Here is a 22,802-nt window from a genome sequence, read left to right as displayed (position 1 = left end):
TAGTTCGGTACTTTACGAACTCAGACATGGGAAGCCACCCAAGGTTTGCTCTATACTGTGACACATGGTCATACTTCCGCAAACCACAAGTCATACGCACAGCTCTATTTTGTATACGTTGCAACCAAGACATAGAGTCCTTGCTAATAGCAGGTTCCCACACAGGTAAAGCATAAGTGTATCATGAAAAGACTAAGGATTCTATCAACATCTTCACTATGGTGGAAGGTAAATACTTAACATGAGAGTTGATTAACATCAGATAATATGGAAAAAAGCTTTTGTGATAATCAGGGCCACCCACGGAGGGGGGGGGAACTGGGGCATTTTTCCCTGGGCCCAGCCTGAAAGGGGCCCCAGGAGGCCTCACAAAGGGCCCCTTGAATACCTGTTTAAAAGATCGATATACTCTAATAGAGCAGTCACAGTATTCTTCAGAGCAGCAGTGTAGCAAGCTTATGAGTAAGGAGATATGGTTAGTGAGGGGTAGCTATTGTCATTGTCAGCATGTAATGACCTTTTTTTTTTGGTCTTCAACTTACAGTTTGGGTGAAGTTGTGATTCAGAATGGAAACCTTCTTGCTCCTGGGGCCCCACTCTTTGCCCTGGGCCCCTTAATTTCTCTGGGCGGCCCTGGTGATAATTATGATGTTTTAGGTGTTGTTGGAAATGATGCTCCTTTCTACAGGGGTAAAAGAGTAGGCAGTACTAAATTAAATTATATCAGCTATTGGTACTAGTTTTTACAGTCAATCTTGTTGCAACACTGATACATGTTTATATTTTGGTACATTATATTGCCGATGACTTTACATAAACTATTATCTATGTATAAACCAAAGACTAACTAGATGTTAAAAAACCATCATCACAAATTGTTAAGGCATTCAGCAACTACAATAATTGTTTGGCAATGCTAAAAAGTGTGTAGGACTAGCTATATCGTGGCATAAATGCGGTCGTTGCTATGGCAACAAGCATACCAATTAATGAATATTTTTAAAAAAAACAGAATAAAGATAATGATTAAAACTTGTGAACATTTAAAACTTTTGGAAGTTGATGGTTAATCTTGTAACCAAACTGCTTTTTTTCCTTTTGTATTTGGGAGGGAGAAAAAGGCTCCCCCCCTCCACCCAAAGGGAGAAAAGCAGCCTGAACCGAGACTAATTAATGCCTTGATGCACCATAGCACTTTGGCATGACTTCCCTGCACTCTCTTTTTCCACTGGCAGCAATGTGTAGCTGAGGAAGTCATTCCATCTCCTACAGGTCATCAGATGCTTGGCCCTACAAGTAGCTATAGTCCATGCTATTAATTGTTATCCAGATACAAGCCGGCAATGAACACGTTTCAGTAGTTGAGAAGTTAATTAAAACAGCTAAAACCAAACAAAGCAGTAGTGGTCACTGAGCTGTAGTGATGTCATCATTTTGTTCACATGATGTTCTCATGTGATCATGTAGGGTGTGGCTCTGGTAAGAAGAGAACTGTCCTTCTGTAGCAACAAGGTGTTGGGTATTGTGGAGAATATGAGTGGATACACTTGGTATTTTTTATCATCCAATTGCTGTTCTTCCTATGATGTTTGAACGAGTCATTTATACCATCTCATTTAACCTTATATATATTCCATCTTGTCAGTTTGGCTTTATAAAAGGCACTGGAGCTCAGGACTATGCTACTGCAACTGCACTTACTACCGTTGCCAAATTGTATATCCTTGGACATATGCATCTGTGGGGCATTGGTGGAGTGGCTTGCTTAACCCATCTAAGGAGTATTGGAATGAGAAGTAAAGTTTACTTGTGTTCCTATCTATCTGATAGCAGTTTATTAGTAGTGGCTAATGGTAACACACCTTCTTGTAGGAAATTTACAGCTGATGTTTGCCAGGGGCAGGGAGGTCTCGTATATCCGTCACCTCAGTAATCATTATTGTGATTTATTCCAATATGCTGATGACTCATCACTTATGATGGTGGTTAGACCAAAAGAGGAAAAAAACAGATTAAGGCTGAAGAGATAAATGTTCGTGTATACTTATGGGGTAGACCCTCGAACAAATTTTGAGCCTGCTATTAAGTGTGTCACTGAAGTGTGATATTGATTGTCATCCTCCATTATTTATGGCTTTTGTTCCTATCGAGGAGGTTGAAAACATTGGGATTTCATTTTCACCTTAAAGTAACTTGGAGCACTATGATATAACATCTACTTGTTGTCGCTAGCAGATGAAAGCTCCATATCATGCGAAGGACTATTTAGTCCAAAAGGTCTTGTTATTGCTTTCAAGTACTTTGTCAGGCCTGTATGTGAGTGTTGCTTTTATGGGTGTTTCAGCTACCTATTTATCAAAGTTTGACATGGTACAGAAGATGATAGTGTGAATGTATGTTTCTTATACTGCACTCTCGCTGTGTGACTGGCTCTATTGGATTACTTAAATTATTGGATTTCTTTGGCCGTAGACCATTACAATCTTTGCTGCTCCTACTACTCCTTCTTATAGGTTGAGAAATTTAACTGGTGACTCACTGTTGTTATCCTCTATAGTTATTCAGGTGCTGGGAGTTTACTGGTACTATTCCTGGTATCTGGGCACTGAAAATTAGGCATAGGGGCACAGCACATGTACAAGGGTGGTCAAGTATTATCAAACTGTTGCAGAAATCTGTATGTTGAATGTACATGTGCCATTGTTAAAATTAATGAAAAAATTTGTACATTTAACTCTTGGTGTAACTGTTTCAAATTTTAACGTATGTAAGTAATTTATGCATGAAGTGATACAAACTATGGGTAGAATGTGTTCTATTAGAGTAAATCACAGACTAATGGATAAATGCTGTACACATCAAATACTCACCAGTTACACACTAGACAGGTTACAGTTAGGAAGGAGAAGGAGGTGTGTCTATTATTAAGGAGACATTGTTATTCTGTGGTGTTGCAGGAGGTGAAGGTACTAATGGAGGTGGTAATATCTCATGAAGGGGAACAGTTTCTGATGTGGGAGGAGTTTGGGACATGATGTCTTCAGAAATTGTTGTAGGTGTGGTTCTTTTTCTCTGCAGTGGTGGAAGGGGAGGGGCTAAGGCTGGAGGAACAGGTCCAATCTTTGCAGGAAGGGAAGGCAGGGCTGGAATCTCAATTATGTCTGGCTTAATGGACTCTCTTCTTGTAGGAGGAACAGGAGCAGTTACTACATCTTTATCATCTTCATCAATGACAACTAAATTCTTGTAGAATAGTGACTGTCTTCGTGGTGGGACATCAGGAATCAGTTCAACATCATCATAGCCATCCATGGCAGTCATCTCATTGTGTAATGTAGTTGAGTCTGTACTATCATCTTCCATATGATGTTTACACTCTATGTGAGTGCCTGGAATAAGCTTCTTCCTCTTGCAGTTAATGTAAGCTATAACCTAGAGGGGATCAGATAGAGGACTAGAATTAGTATAACTTATCACTCACAATTGTAGTTGGTATGGTCACTGTATAAAGACCTGCTACTCCTAGTAGTATTGTTAGTAGGACAACAACTGGTTCACTTTCTACTCCAAATGATCTCTCCAATGACTGCACCATTGACCTCATCACTGATGGTGTCTCACAATACATTGATTCTGTTGGTGTACAATATACTAGTGACATTGAATAATTTTGTTTACCATCAGAGAATTGCAAGTTCTTAATATGCTCTAGTAGTTGTTCTCCACGTTGACAATACCAGTATAGGTCCATGGTACAATTTTCCATCCTCTTGTTTGTAAAATAGTCAGAGATGGTTTGGTTTTCACTAAAATACATCACTGGATATGACCCCCATACTATAATATTCTCACCATTCAGGATAAAATGATATTGATACAGCAAATTGTCCAACATCTGCTGTGTTGGAAGGGAAGGCATTTTCCAACATCTCTTTAGTCTTGTTGTAACCAAATGGATTATTCTCAGTACAGTAAGCATCTACCGTGTACACATCCTATACAATAACAACATCAGTGAGATGAAATTGAGTATGTCGTGTCTCACATTTGGGGATGGTGCTACCATGATCTCTACTGCAGCTCGATCATGTTGTATGTCCAACTTGTGTACAGAACTCTTACCTGTATAAAGGGTTAGGGTAATAATGAATACAAGGCATACTAGTTTTTAAGCCTGAGTCAAATATGCTCAAAATTTCAGTGTTCCCATTATGCCTGCATTATGCTGCTAGATTACCAAAATTTTCTTAATCAGAGAATGCCCTAATAGAATATTTCACTACAAAGATTAGGACTACTTATCTAAGGAGCTATGTACAATGCATTAAATGCTCTATTGGAGTTAGCATTTTCCACTGACTGCTGCTTTATTAGGGAGTATTGATCTATTTTCAAGGAATTATATGAAATATCCCCCAAATATGCTAGCATTATGCTGGCATAACACTCAAGCCTACTAGTTATACTTTTATTATACAAGCATATTTGACGCAGGCCTACTAGTTTTGTACCTTTGGTTATGTTACATTTGGGAAGAATCCTTCCAAACATTGCTTGTATTGAAACATTACAGAATTGTGCAGAGGGACAAATGGTATCATTATCTTGAGACATTGGTCTGTTCACCAAGTGAGGTATCTGTTTCCTCTGTATCTTCACTACACACTGGTATGCTCTCGGCTGATCACTGACTGAGTCTGGTAAGCTAATGTTAAACTGTGCTGATGACTTGTCTTGAGTCTATCAGTTAATATGTGAGTTATTATTATAAATTGAGGATCATACCCTAGGAATGATCAACTTTTGTTCTGAAGGACCCTTGAGATCAAGTCCAGAGCAATACACTGTAACTTTTAAGAATTCATCAACCTGTTATAATATAGTAATACAATTCAAACAAATAGCTCCTTTTTACCATGCTGTTTCCTTGAAGGTGTATTTGCAAGGTAACTTCACCCTCAGAATATCCACTGGTATACAATAATTCCCACATCTTGTCCGAGCACGATTCAACAATTCCATTAGACTCAAAGTTTTGCTGATGTCTACAATTTTGTAGCAAGTCCTCTAGAGGCTCCTCATAGTTAGGGGTTACCACACTTCTAGGAATTCTCTTAATGGTGGGTATCATTAGAGCACAATACAGTGACTTCTTACAACCAATGAAATTTTTTTGTGTAACACAGATCATTACGTTACATTGAGGAGAATCCTGATGATTATTAAACTGTAACTTAAACCTTGAAATATCTGAATTATTCTAGACAAAAGACAACATAACATTAACAAGCATAATCATTATGTTATTATAACATACTATTTCATTGTTGCCTAATATATCAATCCCAGTACAGTCTATTGAAATGGATGATCTTTCCTATAACAAATTATTACCTAACACAACACATATATGTATTAACCTTGTTCTTTGTTCTAAACTTCACACTAAGTGTTCCACCATTTTCAGTTCCACTCCACTGCCACAAATTCTTAGCACAGATCGTAAATTTTCTCACATAATCTAAACATGGGATAGTTTTATTAGTGTAGGTATTAGGTGTAGTACTAACTTCCCCATACAAATTCTCCTTGACGTAAGACAATCATGATATTACACCTGTACATATCCTCACAACCACCATCATTCTCAACACACACGTTTAATACACATTTCTCAAATCTTTGTGAGTTTTTTCTGGTGTGTACAACGTATGATGCAACATACCCATCCATCTGATAATTCAGTATTTCATTAAATACTCACCCAAGAATATGGATTTGACAAAACCAGGCTTCCACACACATCCAGACATAAAATGTAAGAGTGAGCTAACACTTTCAAATATTGACTTTTATTGCATAATAGTATTGTGCGAAAATCATATATAGGTTAGTAGCATACTGAGTGGTCAAGTTACAATTGGATGTATGTGGAAGCTGGTTTTGTCAAATCTAGTCACATTTACCAACTTACCATGACACTATACAATGGCTGAGAGTTGACACTGACTACATCAAGGTTGTCACAAGACAGATGGGCCTCTCCATGAGTCATCTGAAATATTGATACTACATATATACCAGACCCTTGGAACATGAGTTATAAGTGCAGGAGTTTGGGGGCACAGTCCCCAGCTACTGGTGCATTTTGAGCATCAAACTTTACTAGATTATGATTTCATGGATAGTAAACTGGCTGTAATTACTATTTTCAATAAAATTAAATTATGTGCTTGGTTTCATTTTGTCCTTAAATTAATGTTTATGGCCGGTGAGCATTTGTAGTGATTCTTTCAAAATTTAGCTAATAAATCATGCAAGTTAGTCTAACATTCTAATTCTACTAGAGTATTAGTACTTTGACTGCTCTATTAGAGTATTTCGATCTTTATAAAGAGTGTTTCAATGCATATCCTTTTAGGCATCATTATGTCCTGTCTATACTGTCCTGTGTCCTGTTTCCATTTATTCTGTGCTAAGATAGTCTGGTGTTACTGCTGCAAGCCCACGAATTAAAATTTCAGAAGGGGGTTTCCGGAAACCCAGAAAACCCCTAAATGCACCCCTGGTCTCAGGAATGATAAAAGTGTTTTCAGATAAGTAGTGAACTGTTCAAATAATTGAAGAATTCTGCTCAGATACTCTGATAAAAATATTACTCTCAAACACTCTAATTGAACAATAAGGTGACAGTATCAAGAGTTCATAATGAACTCATAACAGTATGGATAACATGTAACCTTCACACTTACAGCAGTGGCAATGTCATCTCTTATGAGAAAATGTGCTTCACCCTCATTGACACTGTGTGCTACCCACAACCATTTGGAGGAGGGACATGGTTCAGAGTCTTCAATCATTGTATCATTTGATTCTGATGTCTCAATGTCATCTGATTCCTCATCGGCAGGATATAAATCCAGTTCTGATACTCCATTCTCACTAGAAGTATCTGATTCCAATGATGGTATATAGTTAACATTACTGATGGTTATTCCACAATGACTAGAGCAATTGTCTCCCAGTACTTCACCCATACATAATCCCAAAGAGCAAAACATTGCATCAGGAACTTGTTGTAATAAAAATTGTAGTGTGATGTCAACATACTGAAATAAACAACTAAAAACTTGAAAACAAACCCCCAATATTACCGGTTGTATTAGCACATCAGGGATTATTACTGGTGTAGACTGTGAACCACAAGTCATGTTGAAGTGTACTACATCTGGCCTGATCTGTATGTAGTAAAAATATTATTTCACTATCATGATTAACTTTATATAGTCTGGCATCGCCCATCCCTTCACAAAAAGTAAGGATCTGGTGAATTATTTCTAGCACTGAAATTCTGTACTAGTCAATTAATAAGTCCACTGACATTGACACACAAATCACCTTGACACTGCAATGCAATTTATTTGAATTTGAGGGGAATCATCTGATGCAACCAGCAGTTACATAATTTAGGCTGTCTAATGGAATTACTTTGAGCTGATGTGGAACCTGTGAGCCTTATATCTTGTGAGCCTTATTTCTTGTGAAGGGACTGGCAGTGCCAGACTACAATTAACTCATAAGATCTATATAGGCACCTATAAGCTAAACACTCAACATATTTCCCAATTTTTGCTGAGTCAGCACTCAAACTGTTAGCACATTATTGAAAATAGCAGAGTCAATTACTGGAGTATAACAAACTAGTAGTCTAGTGGATGACAGGAGAATATGTCACTACATCAATTTGTTTGGGTATCATTAAAGATGCCATGTAATTATTAATCTTAACCCATCCAAAAACAGCTTATAGCTGTAAAAAAAAGTGCGCGTCCAAGAGTAACTGCGACAAAAAGTAATGATATCATAATGCGGCCATGTGCGAGATGTGCAAGTTGTAAAATTAATATTAGCTAATCAGATAATACAATATTATTGTTACAGTGTTAATGAGAACTATGTGATGCTGCTAGTTTTTAAGTGGGTGAGCATCTTCATAAATGCCACACAAATTTAATTCTTAATAAAGCAATGTGTATAGATTCTCTGATAGCAATAAATAGTTTGAGTTTGGCCACCTTTCCTTTGTTCGTAGCATTGCCGTATACAGGAAAGGCGGCCAAACTCAATTTATTCATTGCTATCAGAGAATCTATACACATTGCTTTATTGAGAATTAAATTTGTGTGGCATTTATGAAGATGCTCACACACTTATAAACTAGCAGCATCATATAGTTCTCATTAACACTTTAACAATAACATTGTATTATCTGATTAGCTAATATTAATTTTACAACTTGCACACCTCGCACATGGCTGCATTATGATATCATCACTTTTTGTCGCAGTTAACTCTGCTTTACTTGGACGCGCACTTTTTTTACAGCTATAAGCTGTTTTTGGATGGGATTTCAATACTTTTTGTTAGAATAAGCAATGCACTGTTGATAACAGTAGGTGAGTTTCCATGGTTTTGACAGAAACCCTAGATTACAGTGACAGAATATTAAAATATAACTGTGATTTTAGTGGCCAGGGCCACCCACATGGGGGGTAACTGGGGGTATTTTGCCCCCTGCCCCAGCCCGAAAGGGGCCCCTTGAATACCTGTTTAAAGAAAGATCGATATACTCTAATAGAGCAATCAGGATCTAGACCCTTCCTTGCCCCTGGGCCCCTCTTTACCTTTTTTCCCTGGGCCCCCTAATTTCTCTGGGCGGCCCTGTTAGTGGCATGCAACTGCAGTCAACTAACACCCATTTTAACTAGTAAACCCTTAATAACACTTTGCCTTTCATCTTGTACTGCAATAAAACGATCAAGATACTCTATTAGAGCAGTCACAAAATAGCTGTAACACAGCAATCAATATTTAGCATAGTTACAACTTCTGCTTAGCATCGGATTGTATAGTTTAAATTGCTAGCTACTTACAGACTTTACAATATGAAAACATGGCACTTGTAGAAATGTGACTGTTCTATTAGAGTATCTCGATCTATGTACTTTAAGCATTGACTAATTCAAGCGAAGAAGCTACATCCCTGCCAAGAGATCTTGTGAAATGAAATGAGAATAGTAAAGAAAAGGCAAGTATGTACAGAGACAATAAGGGGCGCGTAATTATGTCCTGTTGTAAATAAACGCCTTTAAAATTTAAATTACTACTAAATAAGCGCACCAGAATAGGGTTGTGAGGCTGTTGTCTCCAAGGTTGTCTCATTACTTGTCTTTTGGTGTTGAAGGGATTTAGTCACAATTGGTGAGTATACATGTATTTGTGTTGTAAAACTTAATTGTAAAAAGGTGATTAGCACATATCATGATAAACATGTATTTGTCACAGTAGAGTCTCTCACGATTATTAGACATTGGACCAGGGTAAAAAATTTACTGCTATATTTAGAGGTAGCGTTTGTATATCTTAGTATCTTAATAAATAATCCTCCATGATCACTAATCACTAATAGTACAGTGAAAACTGGTCATTATTCATGCCGTAGGGACAAAATTTTCTGACCTAGCTTTTTAAAGAGGTGGCTGCATTTTGCGGCCTTAAAAAGGTAAGAAGCTAAGCATGCTGTTCTAACTGGCTATAGAGATGGATTTAGTGTGTGACAGCGTATGAGACAGTGAGTGCTGGCAGCAAGGGGGCAGCCAATCTGTTAGAGCACCAAAGGCACTGCTTCAGACTTAGGCAGTTGGCTGTCAGCCCAAAATGTAAAAAGCTTCACTATTGGTCCTTATAAGCTCCTGATGAAGAAAGTGATGAAGTCATTATAGTAGCCAAGCATAAGATGAACATAACACAGCATTTCAGTGGTTTAGTGGTGACCACAACACTGCCTGAGTTAAACTGTGGTGAGATTTGAGACTACCGGAAGCCCTGGAATGCCTTCAACACATGAAATACCAAATATCTAATGCCTGGCTTTCATCCACAGTGGACCTGTCTTGGTGGCCACTTGTACAGAAGGGAAACAGCTGCCACACAGTCTTTCGAGCAAATAGCTAGTCTCCACACCCCTTAATTATCAATTTGTAAAATCTTGAGCAAAATTGTGTGTGCAAGCAAGTGCGATGTTGTGCATTGGCAGTGCCGTGTATGTGGTTGCTGCCTAGCAGTGACACATCACAAGTATTGAAGTCACAATGCATTACTGTATCATCCATCTAAATACAATCTCTGAATGTGTCATTTGAGCAATCTTCCACAAGAAGTGACCTGCAGGTTTCAGTGTATATTGTTAACCATTAATATTGTTCACCATTGTGAACTGTATGTACAGTAAAACCTCACTTAGCGGCCACCTCTTTAATAAGACCACCTCATTATATTAGCCACCTCTAGTAGATCCCAAATATAGCTAAGCAGTACTTTTATGACCTCATTCATAAGGCCACCTTGTTATTCAGGCCAAATTTTTTGGTTCCACAGCTGGCCATATTAATGAGGTTTCATTGTACTTATGTGAATTTTTATTTTTCGTAACTTTTCTTCAGGTTTACTGATGGGCACTATGAAGCATTGTTGACTGGTCCGTACATAATGTGGTGACTTGAAATGCTAAAACAGTACGTAGCATGTCTTGTATGTACATGTAATGTGTTGTAATGTGTCCACACATCCACACATCTTAGAAATAAATTCTCTATACTCAGTTCCATTGTGCCACTGGGTCATAAGTGGGTTGAGTATGGATCATCCAGGACATTTGGGTCACATTTTGTCCTGGCCAAGTGGATCTCATCCACTGACAGAATATACAGATCAGATCATGTGTATAAATTACAGTGGAACTTGTTTATTGCCACTTTCACTCAATAAGCAGGTAACAGTGTATAAATTCTCAATTGGAATTGGCTTTTCAAGGGAGGTTGTCTTTCTATACTGGTGGCCATTAAGACAGGTTGTACTGATAGAGTGTACATACTAGAGATGCAACAATATCCTCCACTTAGTGTCGTTTGATAGTGATGCAATGGAGACTATGTATTGTTGCATACTATACTATTATATTGCAACTCTAGCACGTATTTATAACAGGAATGTTTGTTAACTGTTTAGACATACTGGAGCCACACCCACTCATCTGGATTCTACAAATGGAGTCATACCAACTTGTTATCGTACTTACTTGTTACTCTCATTGTGTTTGGATGAATATACATGCCGTCATGTGAGACTTGCTACCATGGCGAGCCACTGGAAAACATTTTCATAGCAGTTATATTACAGTCATTATTGTACAATTCTTACATTATTGTTGTGAAAAGTGTTTGGTATTCATGTGTCCTCTGTATGTTGTAATTACACGTGTAGTTTTTGTGTGGGGGTGCTATAAAATGCAATAATGCATGGTGACAATTGGCTAGCTACTTGTGCTAATTACTCGCAGCTCGTGTCAACAACTGGTAACGGCAGTTGTACTCTGTGTCATTCTTTAAGCCACGCCCTTAGAGGACAAATTGCGTCACGGTGGGGGCGACTAAATTCAAAAACGAACGATGGTATGCAGCACCATAGATTATATCTGTGGACTATAATCTATGGCAGCACACTTCTTTGTGGCTATACGCACTGATTAACTACATAGAGCGCCAGTTCATCAATACCCAGTGACCACAGTTGTGCTCTGCGTCATTCTTTAAAATTATATTTGTGGACTATAATCTATGGCAGCACACTTTTTTGTGGCTATATGCACTGATTAACTACATAGAGCGCCAGTTCATCAATACCCAGTGACCGCAGTTGTGCTCTGCATCATTCTTTAAATTCCGAGTAAAATTCTTATAGAGAGCAAATTACGTGGGGGCGACTAAATTCAAATTTCAAACTAGCCATTCTCGAAAACATATGTTTCAATCTGAACGAAACTTTTAGATCAGTTTAAAGACACATTGCACTACATACCAAGCGAGTATTTCGGAAAACAACAATCTGGGTTTTGTATTTGGCCTCTAGGTTGACTGAGGACGACTGAAACTTTGTTTGGTGCTGAAATTACGACTGTAGAGTAATCATGTATGGTGAAATCGATGATGTGAATCTTGAGGCGATTGAGTGAATACTGAAGCGATAGCAGGGCAATCAATGTTTGGAATGCACAAAGGAACGCAAGGCATACACCTGTGGTTGCGTCTAACCGCATGCGATAAAAAAAGAATAATAATAAAAAAATGAAACTTCCCCATTGATGTCGGCAATCTCGATCACGAAACAATCGGCATGGATTTGCTTCACTGCTTGTGTGGTAGTTACTAGTGACACGATGAGTTCAACTCTAGAGTTTCAGAGGGATAGCATAAGTGGCGGGTGAGTTATAGGAAGGCCGAATTTGACAACGTTCGTTCCTGTAAAATCCTCACATAGTGGTCGCGTCATTTATTGTCTGCTGTGCGCGTTTCTGCTTTACTGGCCGCGCGACTCACTACCATGAGTCTTGATTTAAGAGGCATTTGGGACTTCTCTAGTAAAGTGTTGATTTACTAACACAAGTACACAGGAATTTTCAACTAGAGTAGGGACCATAGCACACAGATAAAAGTACTGAAACAAGCTGGAGTAGTGCACGATATTAAATCACTGTAAAGCAATAAGAAGTGTTTGTGCTCAAGATATCATAATGGAAACGCACAGTAGGGATATAACACTTCTTATTGTTTTACTGTGATTTAATATCGTGCACTACTCCAGCTTGTTTCAGTACTTTTATCTGTGTGCTATGGTCTCTACTCTAGTTGATTTTTTGTGAACTTGTTTGTTAACATTTTTTGTAAAAAAAATTGTTAAGACTAGTGAACCCACTCATACCACATCAAAAGGTGCCATGCGCCTCAGCTATCAATTATCATCTGAAAAGTGAAGTATCCATTACACTTCGCTGTCAGCCATGTTTAACTTGTTACACAGCATTGCAAATCAAGAACTGTTCAAAAGCACCTCTGCAATTGAAGTAGCCACTATGAAAAATGCTGACAATTTCTGTTATGAAGGGAAGCCATCATGTGCTACCGCCAAATCGACACCTTTTGCTATCAGCAAAGATGAATGGACACAAAGGAGGACACTGGTAAGTCCATGAAGAATGCATTGTATGTAGTACAGTGAACATGTATCTGACTGAAGCGATGTCGAACAGTGAAAAATCAAGCCCGTAGCCTTAAGTTACGCTTGTTTGAAGGCATCAGTCAGTCACTTAGGCAGTCAGTAGAAAATTCCATTTAATTATAAATTCAGTAACTTGTTGAAAGTGTTTCAAGTCGATCTGAAGGCTTAGTTTTACCTAACCAATAATAATACTTCATCGCTGTCAGGGAAAAGTGAGGCTGGTGATTTTTTTCATGGGCCACGCCCAAACCTCTGTGGTCCCTACTACACAGTGCTACCATACTGTATGATATGCGTAAACATCATGTATACAAGTAGTCATACTCTCTAACAGAACTTACCATTTCTGATGATGGTCTATAGGTAACAATAACTTGTGTACCTTTGTAATCAGCATTATTCAACTGATAAAATTTGATGTTGGCACAGCTTGAATTGCTTTGAAATTGTACAGTAGAGTTAAGCCATTGTCGATGATGATAAAATACACTTGGTCGTTGCAGAACTACTCCATTGCTAACATCTGGAATAACAATCAGGTAGGTCCTCTTGCCTCTCTCATTGCTACAAGTGTTAAGTGTTGGGAGGTTAGCACAGATGTGTAGGAAGCAAGCGTATTGGCTATCCACAACTGTGCTAGTAGCCAACAGATCAGCCTTCAGGGATTCAGACATTCTCTGCTATATGTAAACAAATTAAACAAATAACAGTAACTAGGGGTATAAGGCTCACTTGTAGGGATTTGCAATACATATTGATACGGCAATATATCGATACGGCAATATATCGATACGGCAAATAAGTATCACGATACGATACCGTACTTAGTAAATATCGATATATCAAGTTTTCTAGTAGAACAGTCAGTGATTGTTCTATTACTATAACAGTGATCTAGATACTCAATAGAAAGCCTTCTATTGACCTGTGCTATAAAATGCAACGTCATGAGAAGCCATACAAATACATATGTATAAGTGCTGTTATTACGGCTAAAATATTCTTACCCGGGTCTTCTAAAAACAGTAGCTGTTACACTTTAAGTATAAGTATAAAGAACTGCACCATCAAGCAGTAAACAACCTGCTGTAGCCATGTTGACAACTCATGAGTAATCCGGACAAGCCTTAGTGGAAGCATGTATTAAAATGTTTGTGGTAGCTAATTGTCTGGTAGAGGCAGGTATCTGGGTACAGATGTTCTTTTTAACAGCAACTCTGGTTTTTCAAATATCAGAACACACTAGCTATATGTCACATCAGTATAATACTGTAGTTTCACTGAATAAAGAAATTTGTATACACAGTGAATGTAGAATCAGTGTCAGCTCTTTAAGGTATAGATAAATTGGATATTATTACAATTATTAGCTAATACACTTCATTATAGTATCGTGACACAGTATCGCATTGAACAGTTTATTGATGGTGATATGCGATACACAAAATTCACTGTATTGCAGAACACTACTCACTTGTGTCTCAAATGTGTAATTTTCGACTTCAAATCCATCACATAATAACTCGTATTGATAATTGGTGGCATTCTATTTCACAAGCCAATAATTAAAGAAATCAATTATGTCATCATTCCTCATCAACTCACTTGTTGTTCGTACCCTGATATAATGAGACTCCCTGACTGTTCATTTGCTGGTAGCCACTGAAACTGTAGCTGCTTTCTCAGAATGATGTCAGGGGGAGGGTTTACATGTGCAGGAATTGTGATATCACACCAGTTGTGCCAGTCTTCAGAACAGTGTGCAATTCCTAATCTTGTTGGGCAATATTTCAAGCTACAGTGATATTGTTTCTTGTTGATGTTGAGATGTTGCAGAGAAAATGACACTTCTGTGCCAGCTTTCTGTACCAATTGTACAAAAATAAAACCAACCTAATAAGTCAACTTACCCATTCTAATACTACTGTTCTGTTTGGGTTATAAATTGTGATGCCATCTTCGCACGTGAGCTGGCAGAGACCAGCTATCATCTACAGTAAATGTACAAAATAGTGACTACAATGGCGTCATTACTTGATGTTTCCATCCAAGAGTTCTTCCTATTAAATTTCCGCTACCAGGAGTCAACGGGTTCCATTGAAAAGTGAACTCATAGTTGTTGTTACAAGAAGCAAGTAGTGTAACCTGCGAAAAACTTGTAGCAATAAAAGTAGATAACGTATAAAGTATACAGTATAACGTTCGCATTTCCGATTTCGTCTCTCAAGTTAATTGTTGTCAGCGGCAACAACCTTTGTAGCATTTGATTGGCTAGAATATACATACACACGTGATTTTTATCGGCGGCCCGCGCTTTCCATGAAATGAAGTGCCTTTGTAGTGGGGCCTGTGTCTTCTTCCTTATCGAAGCCAGCGACAATTAACCAGGGAAGCCATTGTATCTCCTACACAATGTACAGGTAATCAGATGATGCTTGACCCTACAAGTGGTCCTGTCCACGCCCACTCTCAGATGTGACCAGAACACTTGCCCTGTGTGCTGGGGGCGGTTAGGTGGTAGGCAAGTGCAAAAAAATTATTTAAAAAACTAAATTATGATTTTCCACGCAGTTACATTACTACTTTACTTCACAGTTCACAGATATTGTAATTTAGTTATTTATCTGCATCATGTTTCTGATATCTTTCCTTGTTCCTAGTATACAGGCTCTCACTGTGGTCACGTTTTACTCTTTTGCCTTCTCGAATGTAAATGTAGGAACCAACAAGAGCAAATAACATCATTCCAGTGGTAGTGATTATCCTGAACTTAGATCTTGCATCATCTATATCTTCAACACTAAGGTAGCAAGACAAGCACATATAACAGTATATCTATAGTTATAGCATTTGTTGGCTATGCAGGACAGACTAAACCTTGTCACTGGTCACTTAACTACTATAATCAGTACTTTCAGAAATCCACTGGGTCTTAAAACATATATAGAACCTGCCACTCTGTTTGTAAGCTTTGGCCTGAAAGAACGTAGTCCTTACCACCCTTTTCTGAGGTGCAGATACATTCTTTGGCTGTAAAATGATAGCCAGTCTACTTAACATCAAAATATGTGTATACACGTGATTGATACTTTAATAGCAGTAAAAAAGGAAATTTGAGGTGGTAGGATAAAAATGATGTGGGGAGGAATTAATCAAATTTTCCTGACCTATGGCAGCTTTTCAAGCCATTATTTGTCTGGCACAACCATATAAGCTGTAGCAAATCAAAAGGCAACTTGAAAGTTGAAATGTAACTTTGGAATTCAATTTTTTTATGTAAACAACAATTGTACCCTCCATTACTTGTGTCCCTGTTGTAAGTGCTCTAAACTCTCCTGCTCTGTACATCTTAATCATTTATGTAGCTAAGTATGTACTTCAGTTGCCAACGTCCATTCTGCTACATTCAAGAACCATGCCATGATTTATGTTGCACCCACGTTGATTATTGGTTGAGTCATTAACTGTTCAAAATAAACTTTTAGACATTGTTACTCTGGAGCAAGCTTGTCTTTTATGGAAGAGATTGATGTATGGCCTCCCTGAGAAACAGCTGTCCTTCTAGCCACGTGCTGGTTGTGATACCCTTGAACCTGGCTAGGTGGAACATCATTACTAGCCCTAAATGTGCCCTTTGTCAAGCTACCCAGCCCACAACAAACCATATCTTGACTGGATGTCCTGTTGCTCTTGATCAAGGCAGTATACTTGGAGACATGATTCAGTCTTACAGGTTCTTCAACAGCACTTACCTGACATTTTAAAACTCTATGCTGACCTTCCAGGATATCTTGCTAAAGTCTGCCCTCCTAGCACCACTCCAACCAATCTTTCCTCCACCCTTAGCAGACCTGACTTTAGCGACTTGGTACTGGTTTCCAATTATTCCATCAGTTTGTTCAAACTAACTATCCCCACCAATACCCAGCAACATTTTTTGACTGCTAGAGCTTGGAAAGAAGATCGGTATGGCTGTTTACAATATGACCTTCAGTTTATCTGTTAATCTGCATTGTATGCCAGAAACAATTGCCCAAGAGGCCAATGCTTGTGAAGTGACAAAGAAGACTATACGATTCCTATTTGTACAGGCTGCTTGCATTGCTGTCTCCCGCTCATACAGGATTTTTAATTCTAGAACCTCCCCGGACTGGGATCTATCGGTTTGCCTAAACTGAACTTTTCTGCATGTTATAATTATTATTTTTGTATTGTAATTTAGTAATGTAAGTCTTACCAGGGCTCCTGTACTGTCCACCCAGTGCATGGTACCCCTGAGTCTAGACCTGTGTAATTATGTTGTAATTGTAAATAAGACGTCTCTCTCTTTGTGTATGTTGAATAACATAAGCAATTAGTTTGGGTAGTTGGCACATGTTGCCATATGACCCTCAACACCACACCACACTATTTTTGAACATAGCTAGTTTAATTCTGTAATTTCACATCTGGTGTTGTAAAGCAATAAATAAAATAAATAAAAGTATAAACACGCCTAAGGCTTGTACAAATGTGCTGGAATTTGTGCCTTGATAGCACATTGACATGTGAGCTGCTACCCTTCTCCTGAAAATGCATACAATATGCAAAAACAGGAAAAAAAGGAAGAATACGGAATGAAACATTGTAGTGCTGAGATTAAATAGATGTGGGCAGTGAACGGGGAAACATATTCCAGAGATTTTGAGTTACAACTTTTGCAAGACATTTAAACCATATATTAAAGCCTAATTTGACTGCTAGCACAGGTTGCTAGCAGACCCGTAGCATAATTTATAATGATCCTCAATTGTGGTACTGTACAGCATCCCTGTTCATCACTATAGCTACACACTCACGTTGCTGTTTTAGGATCTTTCCTCATAACACGCAACACAAACTTGTTAAACCCGGTATTGCGGGATAACTGATGACCAGAATCACTAAAGTGACGCCAAAGTCTGCCAGATCGCCACAGGTTCATGAGGAGCAGAGGAGCAACCGAGGGAGCAACTTATTATACGGTGCGCTAACAACAAAACTGTAAACAAACCTGTAGAAAAGGTTCGATTGTGGTATAGAGTTATGGAGGATCAGGTTGACGACTTCTCTGGTGAGTTAGCATTGTTAACGCACACGTCTCGTACGTAATACGGTGTGTGATGAGTTGGGTAGAGTTTTAACTTGTATACAATTTGGCGAGGTTTCTTCTGGAATTTACATTGTAATTTGTAAATTACATTGCACCAAGAATAGATTTTTTTTTGTCCAGTCAGTTCCTATTCCACTAACCATACAGCTTTTTACAACTATTTAGTAAGTAATCTAGGTTCTAACCTGATACAAGTATATTGATATTCAAGTGTTATATAACATTATTCATGTGGTTAATCCTCTATATGCTGTAATAGATGTTATCAGAGTTCCTCCATTGGTCCCTTGAGTGAACTTTGTGCACAAATACAACATGTCCCAGTGTTTTATGGTGTGTTAAAAAGAGACTGTTGCAACTCTGCCAGGGCCAACAGTCAATTGGAAATAAACTGCATTACCAGTTAGCCTTGTGGAGCCTTTTCTCTTGTTTATGGCAATAAAAGAGAAGGGTCCAGCAGATTTTGGGAGCATTGTTGCATGATTTCTTGCTAGTCTTGCATGGACAGACTGTTTTTTCTCCAACACAGCACTTATCAGTTAGAGATTATAAGTGACTACTCCAAAAAAAGGTCTGGGCCAAGTCACAAGCTCCTCTCATACTGGGGCCATTGGAGGATGGTGGGTGTTGATCATTTCACATGACACTTGAGGAAGCTGTTGATTGCCTTGTTCTCTTTGTTTCAAAGGATTAAAGGCTCACCTTGTCAGTGGCAAAAATAAATAGGACTTGAGACTTAGCTCATACCCTTTTTCAGAGCAGGCACTTATAATCTCTAATCAATAAGCGCTATGGCAGAGAAAAAGTGACCATGTGAGACTAGGTTTCTGCTTGGTGATAAATTGCAGCAGAGGTTTGATTTATTACCAGTTTGTATAATAGTGAGTAATGTGCTCACCAATCAAAGAGCCTCTCTGCTGCAATCCATCACCAATCAGAAGCAGCGCAATAGAGACCCCAGAATCTGTGGACTACAGATCAAGTTATATTAATCAGACCCCATCATGTAACAATAATTGCATGACATGTGCATACTGTACATTTTACCATAGGTGTAGTTCTAGTAAATCGTAAAGTTTAGCGTTGGCTTTATTGTCAGAGATAGTTATTCACTAGTGTAGAAATCATTTCATGCATTAAGCTTCATTGAGCTCCATTGTTTTTATGGTGAAATTTGCAATAGCACATTATTTAGAGTAAATTCTGATCGTATTTTCATGTGCCTGTGTTATTTTTCACTGTATTCTTAGTTGCTAAGTCAATAAATGCAATCGACTTTGGCGTCTACACTGTCTGCTACATTAGTCTCATTATGTAATTACCAGCAGAAACGCACACGTTATGACATGTCCTACCAGACGCTTTCTTTTTCCCACCCATACACAAAACCAATCTGGCTACATTCGATCTACATAATTGTATACAATACACTAATATAAATGGGACCATGGACAAGTGTTCTGATTATAATGGTTTCCACACTTTAGAATATCCTGTTTGAAGAGTTCTATATGTTACTTTTAATCAACCAATCTGTACTACTGCTTGTTATAGGGGACACCAGCAGGACATTCTCTGGTGAATGGAATTTGGAGAAGGAGCTAGCTGCCAGTGAAGATGTTGGGGAACTACGTCTTGAACTCGGCAAGGATGAGGACAAACTATTTGCTGAAGTCAGTGATGTGTTCGGACAAGATGACTCGGTTAATAGCAGCCTTCACCTTGATGAAGACGCCCATCAACATGAGGAGAACTCTCCAACAAATCAAATAATAGAAGATGAAGATGACACTGAGGTAGTAACATTGTCGTAGCTTCCTTGATGTGTTTTGACATTGTCCATCAACAGAACGTTCCTCATAAGAGATCAAGAGAGGATGATGATGATGAAGTTGAGGGTGAGTGGTACACCGTGGAGCCTAGAGCACTTGGTGTTCACCTTGTGTTGTATTAGTCCCTCAATGTCTTTCTAGGGAAAGTTCTGTAAGTCCCAATAGTCTCAAGCCTCCTTTATTACAAAAATGAGGTCATGAAGTACACCTTAGTTATACTTTACATCGTCACTATAATGAAGTGGTCTTAGAGAGGTGGTAGAAAAGGAGTCTATGGTTACTGGCTCCTGCTAGTATTTAACTTACTATTTCCCACACTTTTTGTAGTTGCTCAGAAGAGACAACACCTTGATGAAGAGTATGTAGTGTCTGATGATGAGCAGGTGGAGCTCAGCAAAGAGAAGGGGGAGGGTCTAGAGGAGGAAGAAGAGAAGGTAGAGATGTACGAGCAGCCAGAGGTTAACGAAGAAGAAGAGGAACAAGAACCAGATCCCAATGAGGATGAGGAAGGGAAACAAGCAGGAGCTCAGTCCAGCAGTTCATTGTGAGCTAACAAGAAGATTTTGTAATATCTAATTACCCCCAGTTTATATAGCCTGTATAAACACATTGTGTTAAGTATCAAATGTATAGCAGCCTGTTTTCCTTAGGTTGGGAAATAAGAAATTGTTGGTCCTTATTTTCTGACCCCAATCAAAGAAGGGCTAGCTGTGAAATACTGTCCTCTGTTGATGATAGAGAACTATTGTTCAACTATTGTTCTCTCCCATACAATTATTATGGTCTTACTATATATCACTATTATAGACAAGGAGTTTCTGATTTTGACTTGATGATGCAACGAAGAAAAGAGGTAAGGCTAGTGTATAAAGTAGTTGAGCTTTTCATGGGATAATCTAGAGTACCTGTCCTTATTCTTCCTTACCTGTAAAATTCAACCTTCTTGTATTGAGTGGTTAATGTTTGTTATTAAGTTGTTCCAGTGTAGCTCATAAGGTTTTGTATTAGTGACCTTATGCTATAGTTGTGTATAGTATTGTTTTATGTTAACTGCTTCATTGATTTGTGTGTTGTTGTTGTTTTGCAGGCGATGCAGCGTGCAAGACGCCGGAGGAGGAAGGATTATGATGTCACCACTAATGATGATGAGATCATGGCTATGATTGACAAGATGAGACAAGCTGCTAACGTGAGGTGACCTACCACCATGTGTCAGTTAAATATCTTCTCTTGTAGGAAGATAAGCAGCTAAACTTGGACCAAAAGGCAGCAACTAAGAAGCTAAAATTGTTACCCATTGTGCTAGCCCAGTTACAAAAGTACAGTACTGTTCAGGTTGCTTTTAAACTGCATGATAATTGTTGTTCTTGCAGAGCTGAGTTGAAACATGCCTTTGTGGAGTGTGGTGTGTTAACAGTGTTGAATGTGAGTATATATGGCTAGTAGTCTAGCATAGCAAGACCACTACTACTAGTATTAGAAATATGTCAGTAGTTAAAAGTCATGTTTGTGGGCTGTCAGTGTTCCCCTTGGCTGACCACTTCGTTGGTCAAAGAAGGTTATGTAATGACTATAGAGTTCTTATCTCACACTGTGAACTAGTGGTCTTGTCATGCTGGACTGATTGGTCTGGTATTATATACAACATGTTGTGGTGTCTAGGAATGGTTGAAACCATTGCCGGATCATTCCTTACCACACATCCAAATAAGGGAGGGAATATTGGATGTCCTTCGTACTGTAAGTAGCCACCCTCAAACATGTTACACTTTCAAGCTAATAATTCTACTTGTAGCTACCAACATTAAACAGTGACATACTAAAACAAAGTGGTATTGGTAAGGGAGTGATGATGTTGTACAGACATCCTAAGGAAACACGCAAGAATAAGGAAAAGGCTGGAAAGTTGATCAGTTAGTGAATCCTGTCATGTCAGTAGTGTTATACCAATGTTCTCAATTAGATGAGTGGGCGAGGCCGATATTTGGATTGACATCTGATTTTAAGACTCTTAGTCGTGAGGAGAGAGAGAATCGAGACTATGAACTGTTATCTGTAGCTGCTCGTAGAAGACTGAGGTTAGTTAGATAGCACCTCTCATTGTCATTTTGCTTCTTGTACTGTTAGCTCTAGTGGAGATGGCAGTAGTCGTAAAACAGGAATGGAAGATGATGGGTAAGGCTGCTGGGACTGTACCATGATAGGGCCCATCCATGGTGTCAATATTGAGGTGGTCTTATTAATGAGATCATGAAGTGTATGTTTGGGACCTTTTGTGTGATTAACACCAACTTGCAAGCAATCACTTTATATCACATCTTGTTATATTACAGTCCACAGAAGCCAGGTGACAAAGGCTGGGTGGGGAGGGCTCGTGTTCCCATGCCTTCCCACAAGGATTATGTGGTGCGACCTAAATCAGCTGTATCCCAAGAAATGAGTGTTAAGGTGTGTAACACAGTTTAATAACACACATGATGACATAGTCACAGCTATTTCATGTGGTGTAGGGATCATCAAAGAAGGCTCCTGGACGATATGAGAAACACATGCAGAAAGTGAAGGACAGTCGAGCAGCTAACAACCGTAACAAAATGCATGCAGCCACTTTAAGTCTGGAGGGAAGAGGATTATTGTGATTGTACAATACACTAACATTGTCTTTTTAACATCATAACAAATTACTGTGATCATACTGAAACTTATTGTACAAACAATGCAACGTG

At 38.6% G+C, this 22,802-nt stretch overlaps 2 protein-coding genes across 6 annotated transcripts; one reads left to right on the top strand and one right to left on the bottom strand.

Moving 5' to 3' along the window:
* Positions 1-2,652: 2,652 nt before the first annotated feature.
* LOC136240401 (uncharacterized) lies at positions 2,653-18,154 on the bottom strand. 5 transcript variants are annotated; one of them, XM_066031369.1, is made up of 20 exons: positions 17,952-18,154; positions 15,148-15,913; positions 15,024-15,104; positions 14,719-14,976; positions 14,588-14,659; positions 13,455-13,793; positions 7,155-7,238; positions 6,753-7,109; positions 5,975-6,055; positions 5,571-5,733; positions 5,421-5,521; positions 5,318-5,377; positions 4,916-5,260; positions 4,786-4,869; positions 4,512-4,740; positions 4,046-4,122; positions 3,853-3,995; positions 3,482-3,806; positions 2,871-3,432; positions 2,653-2,815 (listed from the first exon to the last, which is right to left on the bottom strand). In XM_066031369.1, exons 2-19 carry the CDS (start codon positions 15,319-15,321, stop codon positions 2,896-2,898), a joined length of 3,510 nt encoding a protein of 1,169 aa, XP_065887441.1. In that variant the 5' UTR covers positions 15,322-15,913; positions 17,952-18,154; the 3' UTR covers positions 2,653-2,815; positions 2,871-2,895. The 5 variants fall into 5 exon arrangements, with proteins under 5 accessions (XP_065887441.1, XP_065887444.1, XP_065887440.1 ...); XM_066031372.1 differs by having other exon boundaries at positions 2,653-3,432; positions 3,482-3,633; positions 3,679-3,806; XM_066031368.1 differs by having other exon boundaries at positions 2,653-3,432.
* Positions 18,120-22,777, top strand: LOC136240426 (protein IWS1 homolog). Its single transcript, XM_066031412.1, has 14 exons — positions 18,120-18,205; positions 19,799-20,040; positions 20,094-20,142; positions 20,404-20,620; positions 20,884-20,929; positions 21,164-21,265; positions 21,313-21,395; positions 21,450-21,501; positions 21,739-21,816; positions 21,872-21,989; positions 22,040-22,154; positions 22,204-22,251; positions 22,410-22,524; positions 22,587-22,777. The coding sequence occupies exons 1-14, from the start codon at positions 18,178-18,180 to the stop codon at positions 22,713-22,715; spliced, it is 1,422 nt and encodes a 473-aa protein (XP_065887484.1). The 5' UTR covers positions 18,120-18,177; the 3' UTR covers positions 22,716-22,777.
* Positions 22,778-22,802: the final 25 nt, after the last annotated feature.

This window comes from Dysidea avara, chromosome 12 (assembly GCF_963678975.1).
Source record: "Dysidea avara chromosome 12, odDysAvar1.4, whole genome shotgun sequence".
NCBI lineage: Eukaryota > Metazoa > Porifera > Demospongiae > Dictyoceratida > Dysideidae > Dysidea > Dysidea avara.
This window is presented reverse-complemented; position numbering and strand designations above follow the sequence as displayed.

What these genes read in the sequence shown, in the direction of transcription:
- LOC136240426 (XM_066031412.1), top strand. Translation starts at nt 18,178, where the DNA reads ATGGAGGATCAGGTTGACGACTTCTCTG. An exon ending in TGATGCAACGAAGAAAAGAG is followed by an intron (nt 20,930 to 21,163) that starts GTAAGGCTAGTG and finishes GTTGTTTTGCAG; the next exon opens with GCGATGCAGCGTGCAAGACG. An exon ending in ACAGGAATGGAAGATGATGG is followed by an intron (nt 22,252 to 22,409) that starts GTAAGGCTGCTG and finishes GTTATATTACAG; the next exon opens with TCCACAGAAGCCAGGTGACA.
- LOC136240401 (XM_066031368.1), bottom strand. Translation starts at nt 15,321, where the DNA reads ATGCGAACGTTATACTGTATACTTTATACGTTATCTACTTTTATTGCT. An exon ending in CTCTTGGATGGAAACATCAA is followed by an intron (nt 15,105 to 15,147) that starts GTAATGACGCCA and finishes CATTTACTGTAG; the next exon opens with ATGATAGCTGGTCTCTGCCA. An exon ending in AGCCATTGTATAGTGTCATG is followed by an intron (nt 5,734 to 5,974) that starts GTAAGTTGGTAA and finishes CTGAATTATCAG; the next exon opens with ATGGATGGGTATGTTGCATC.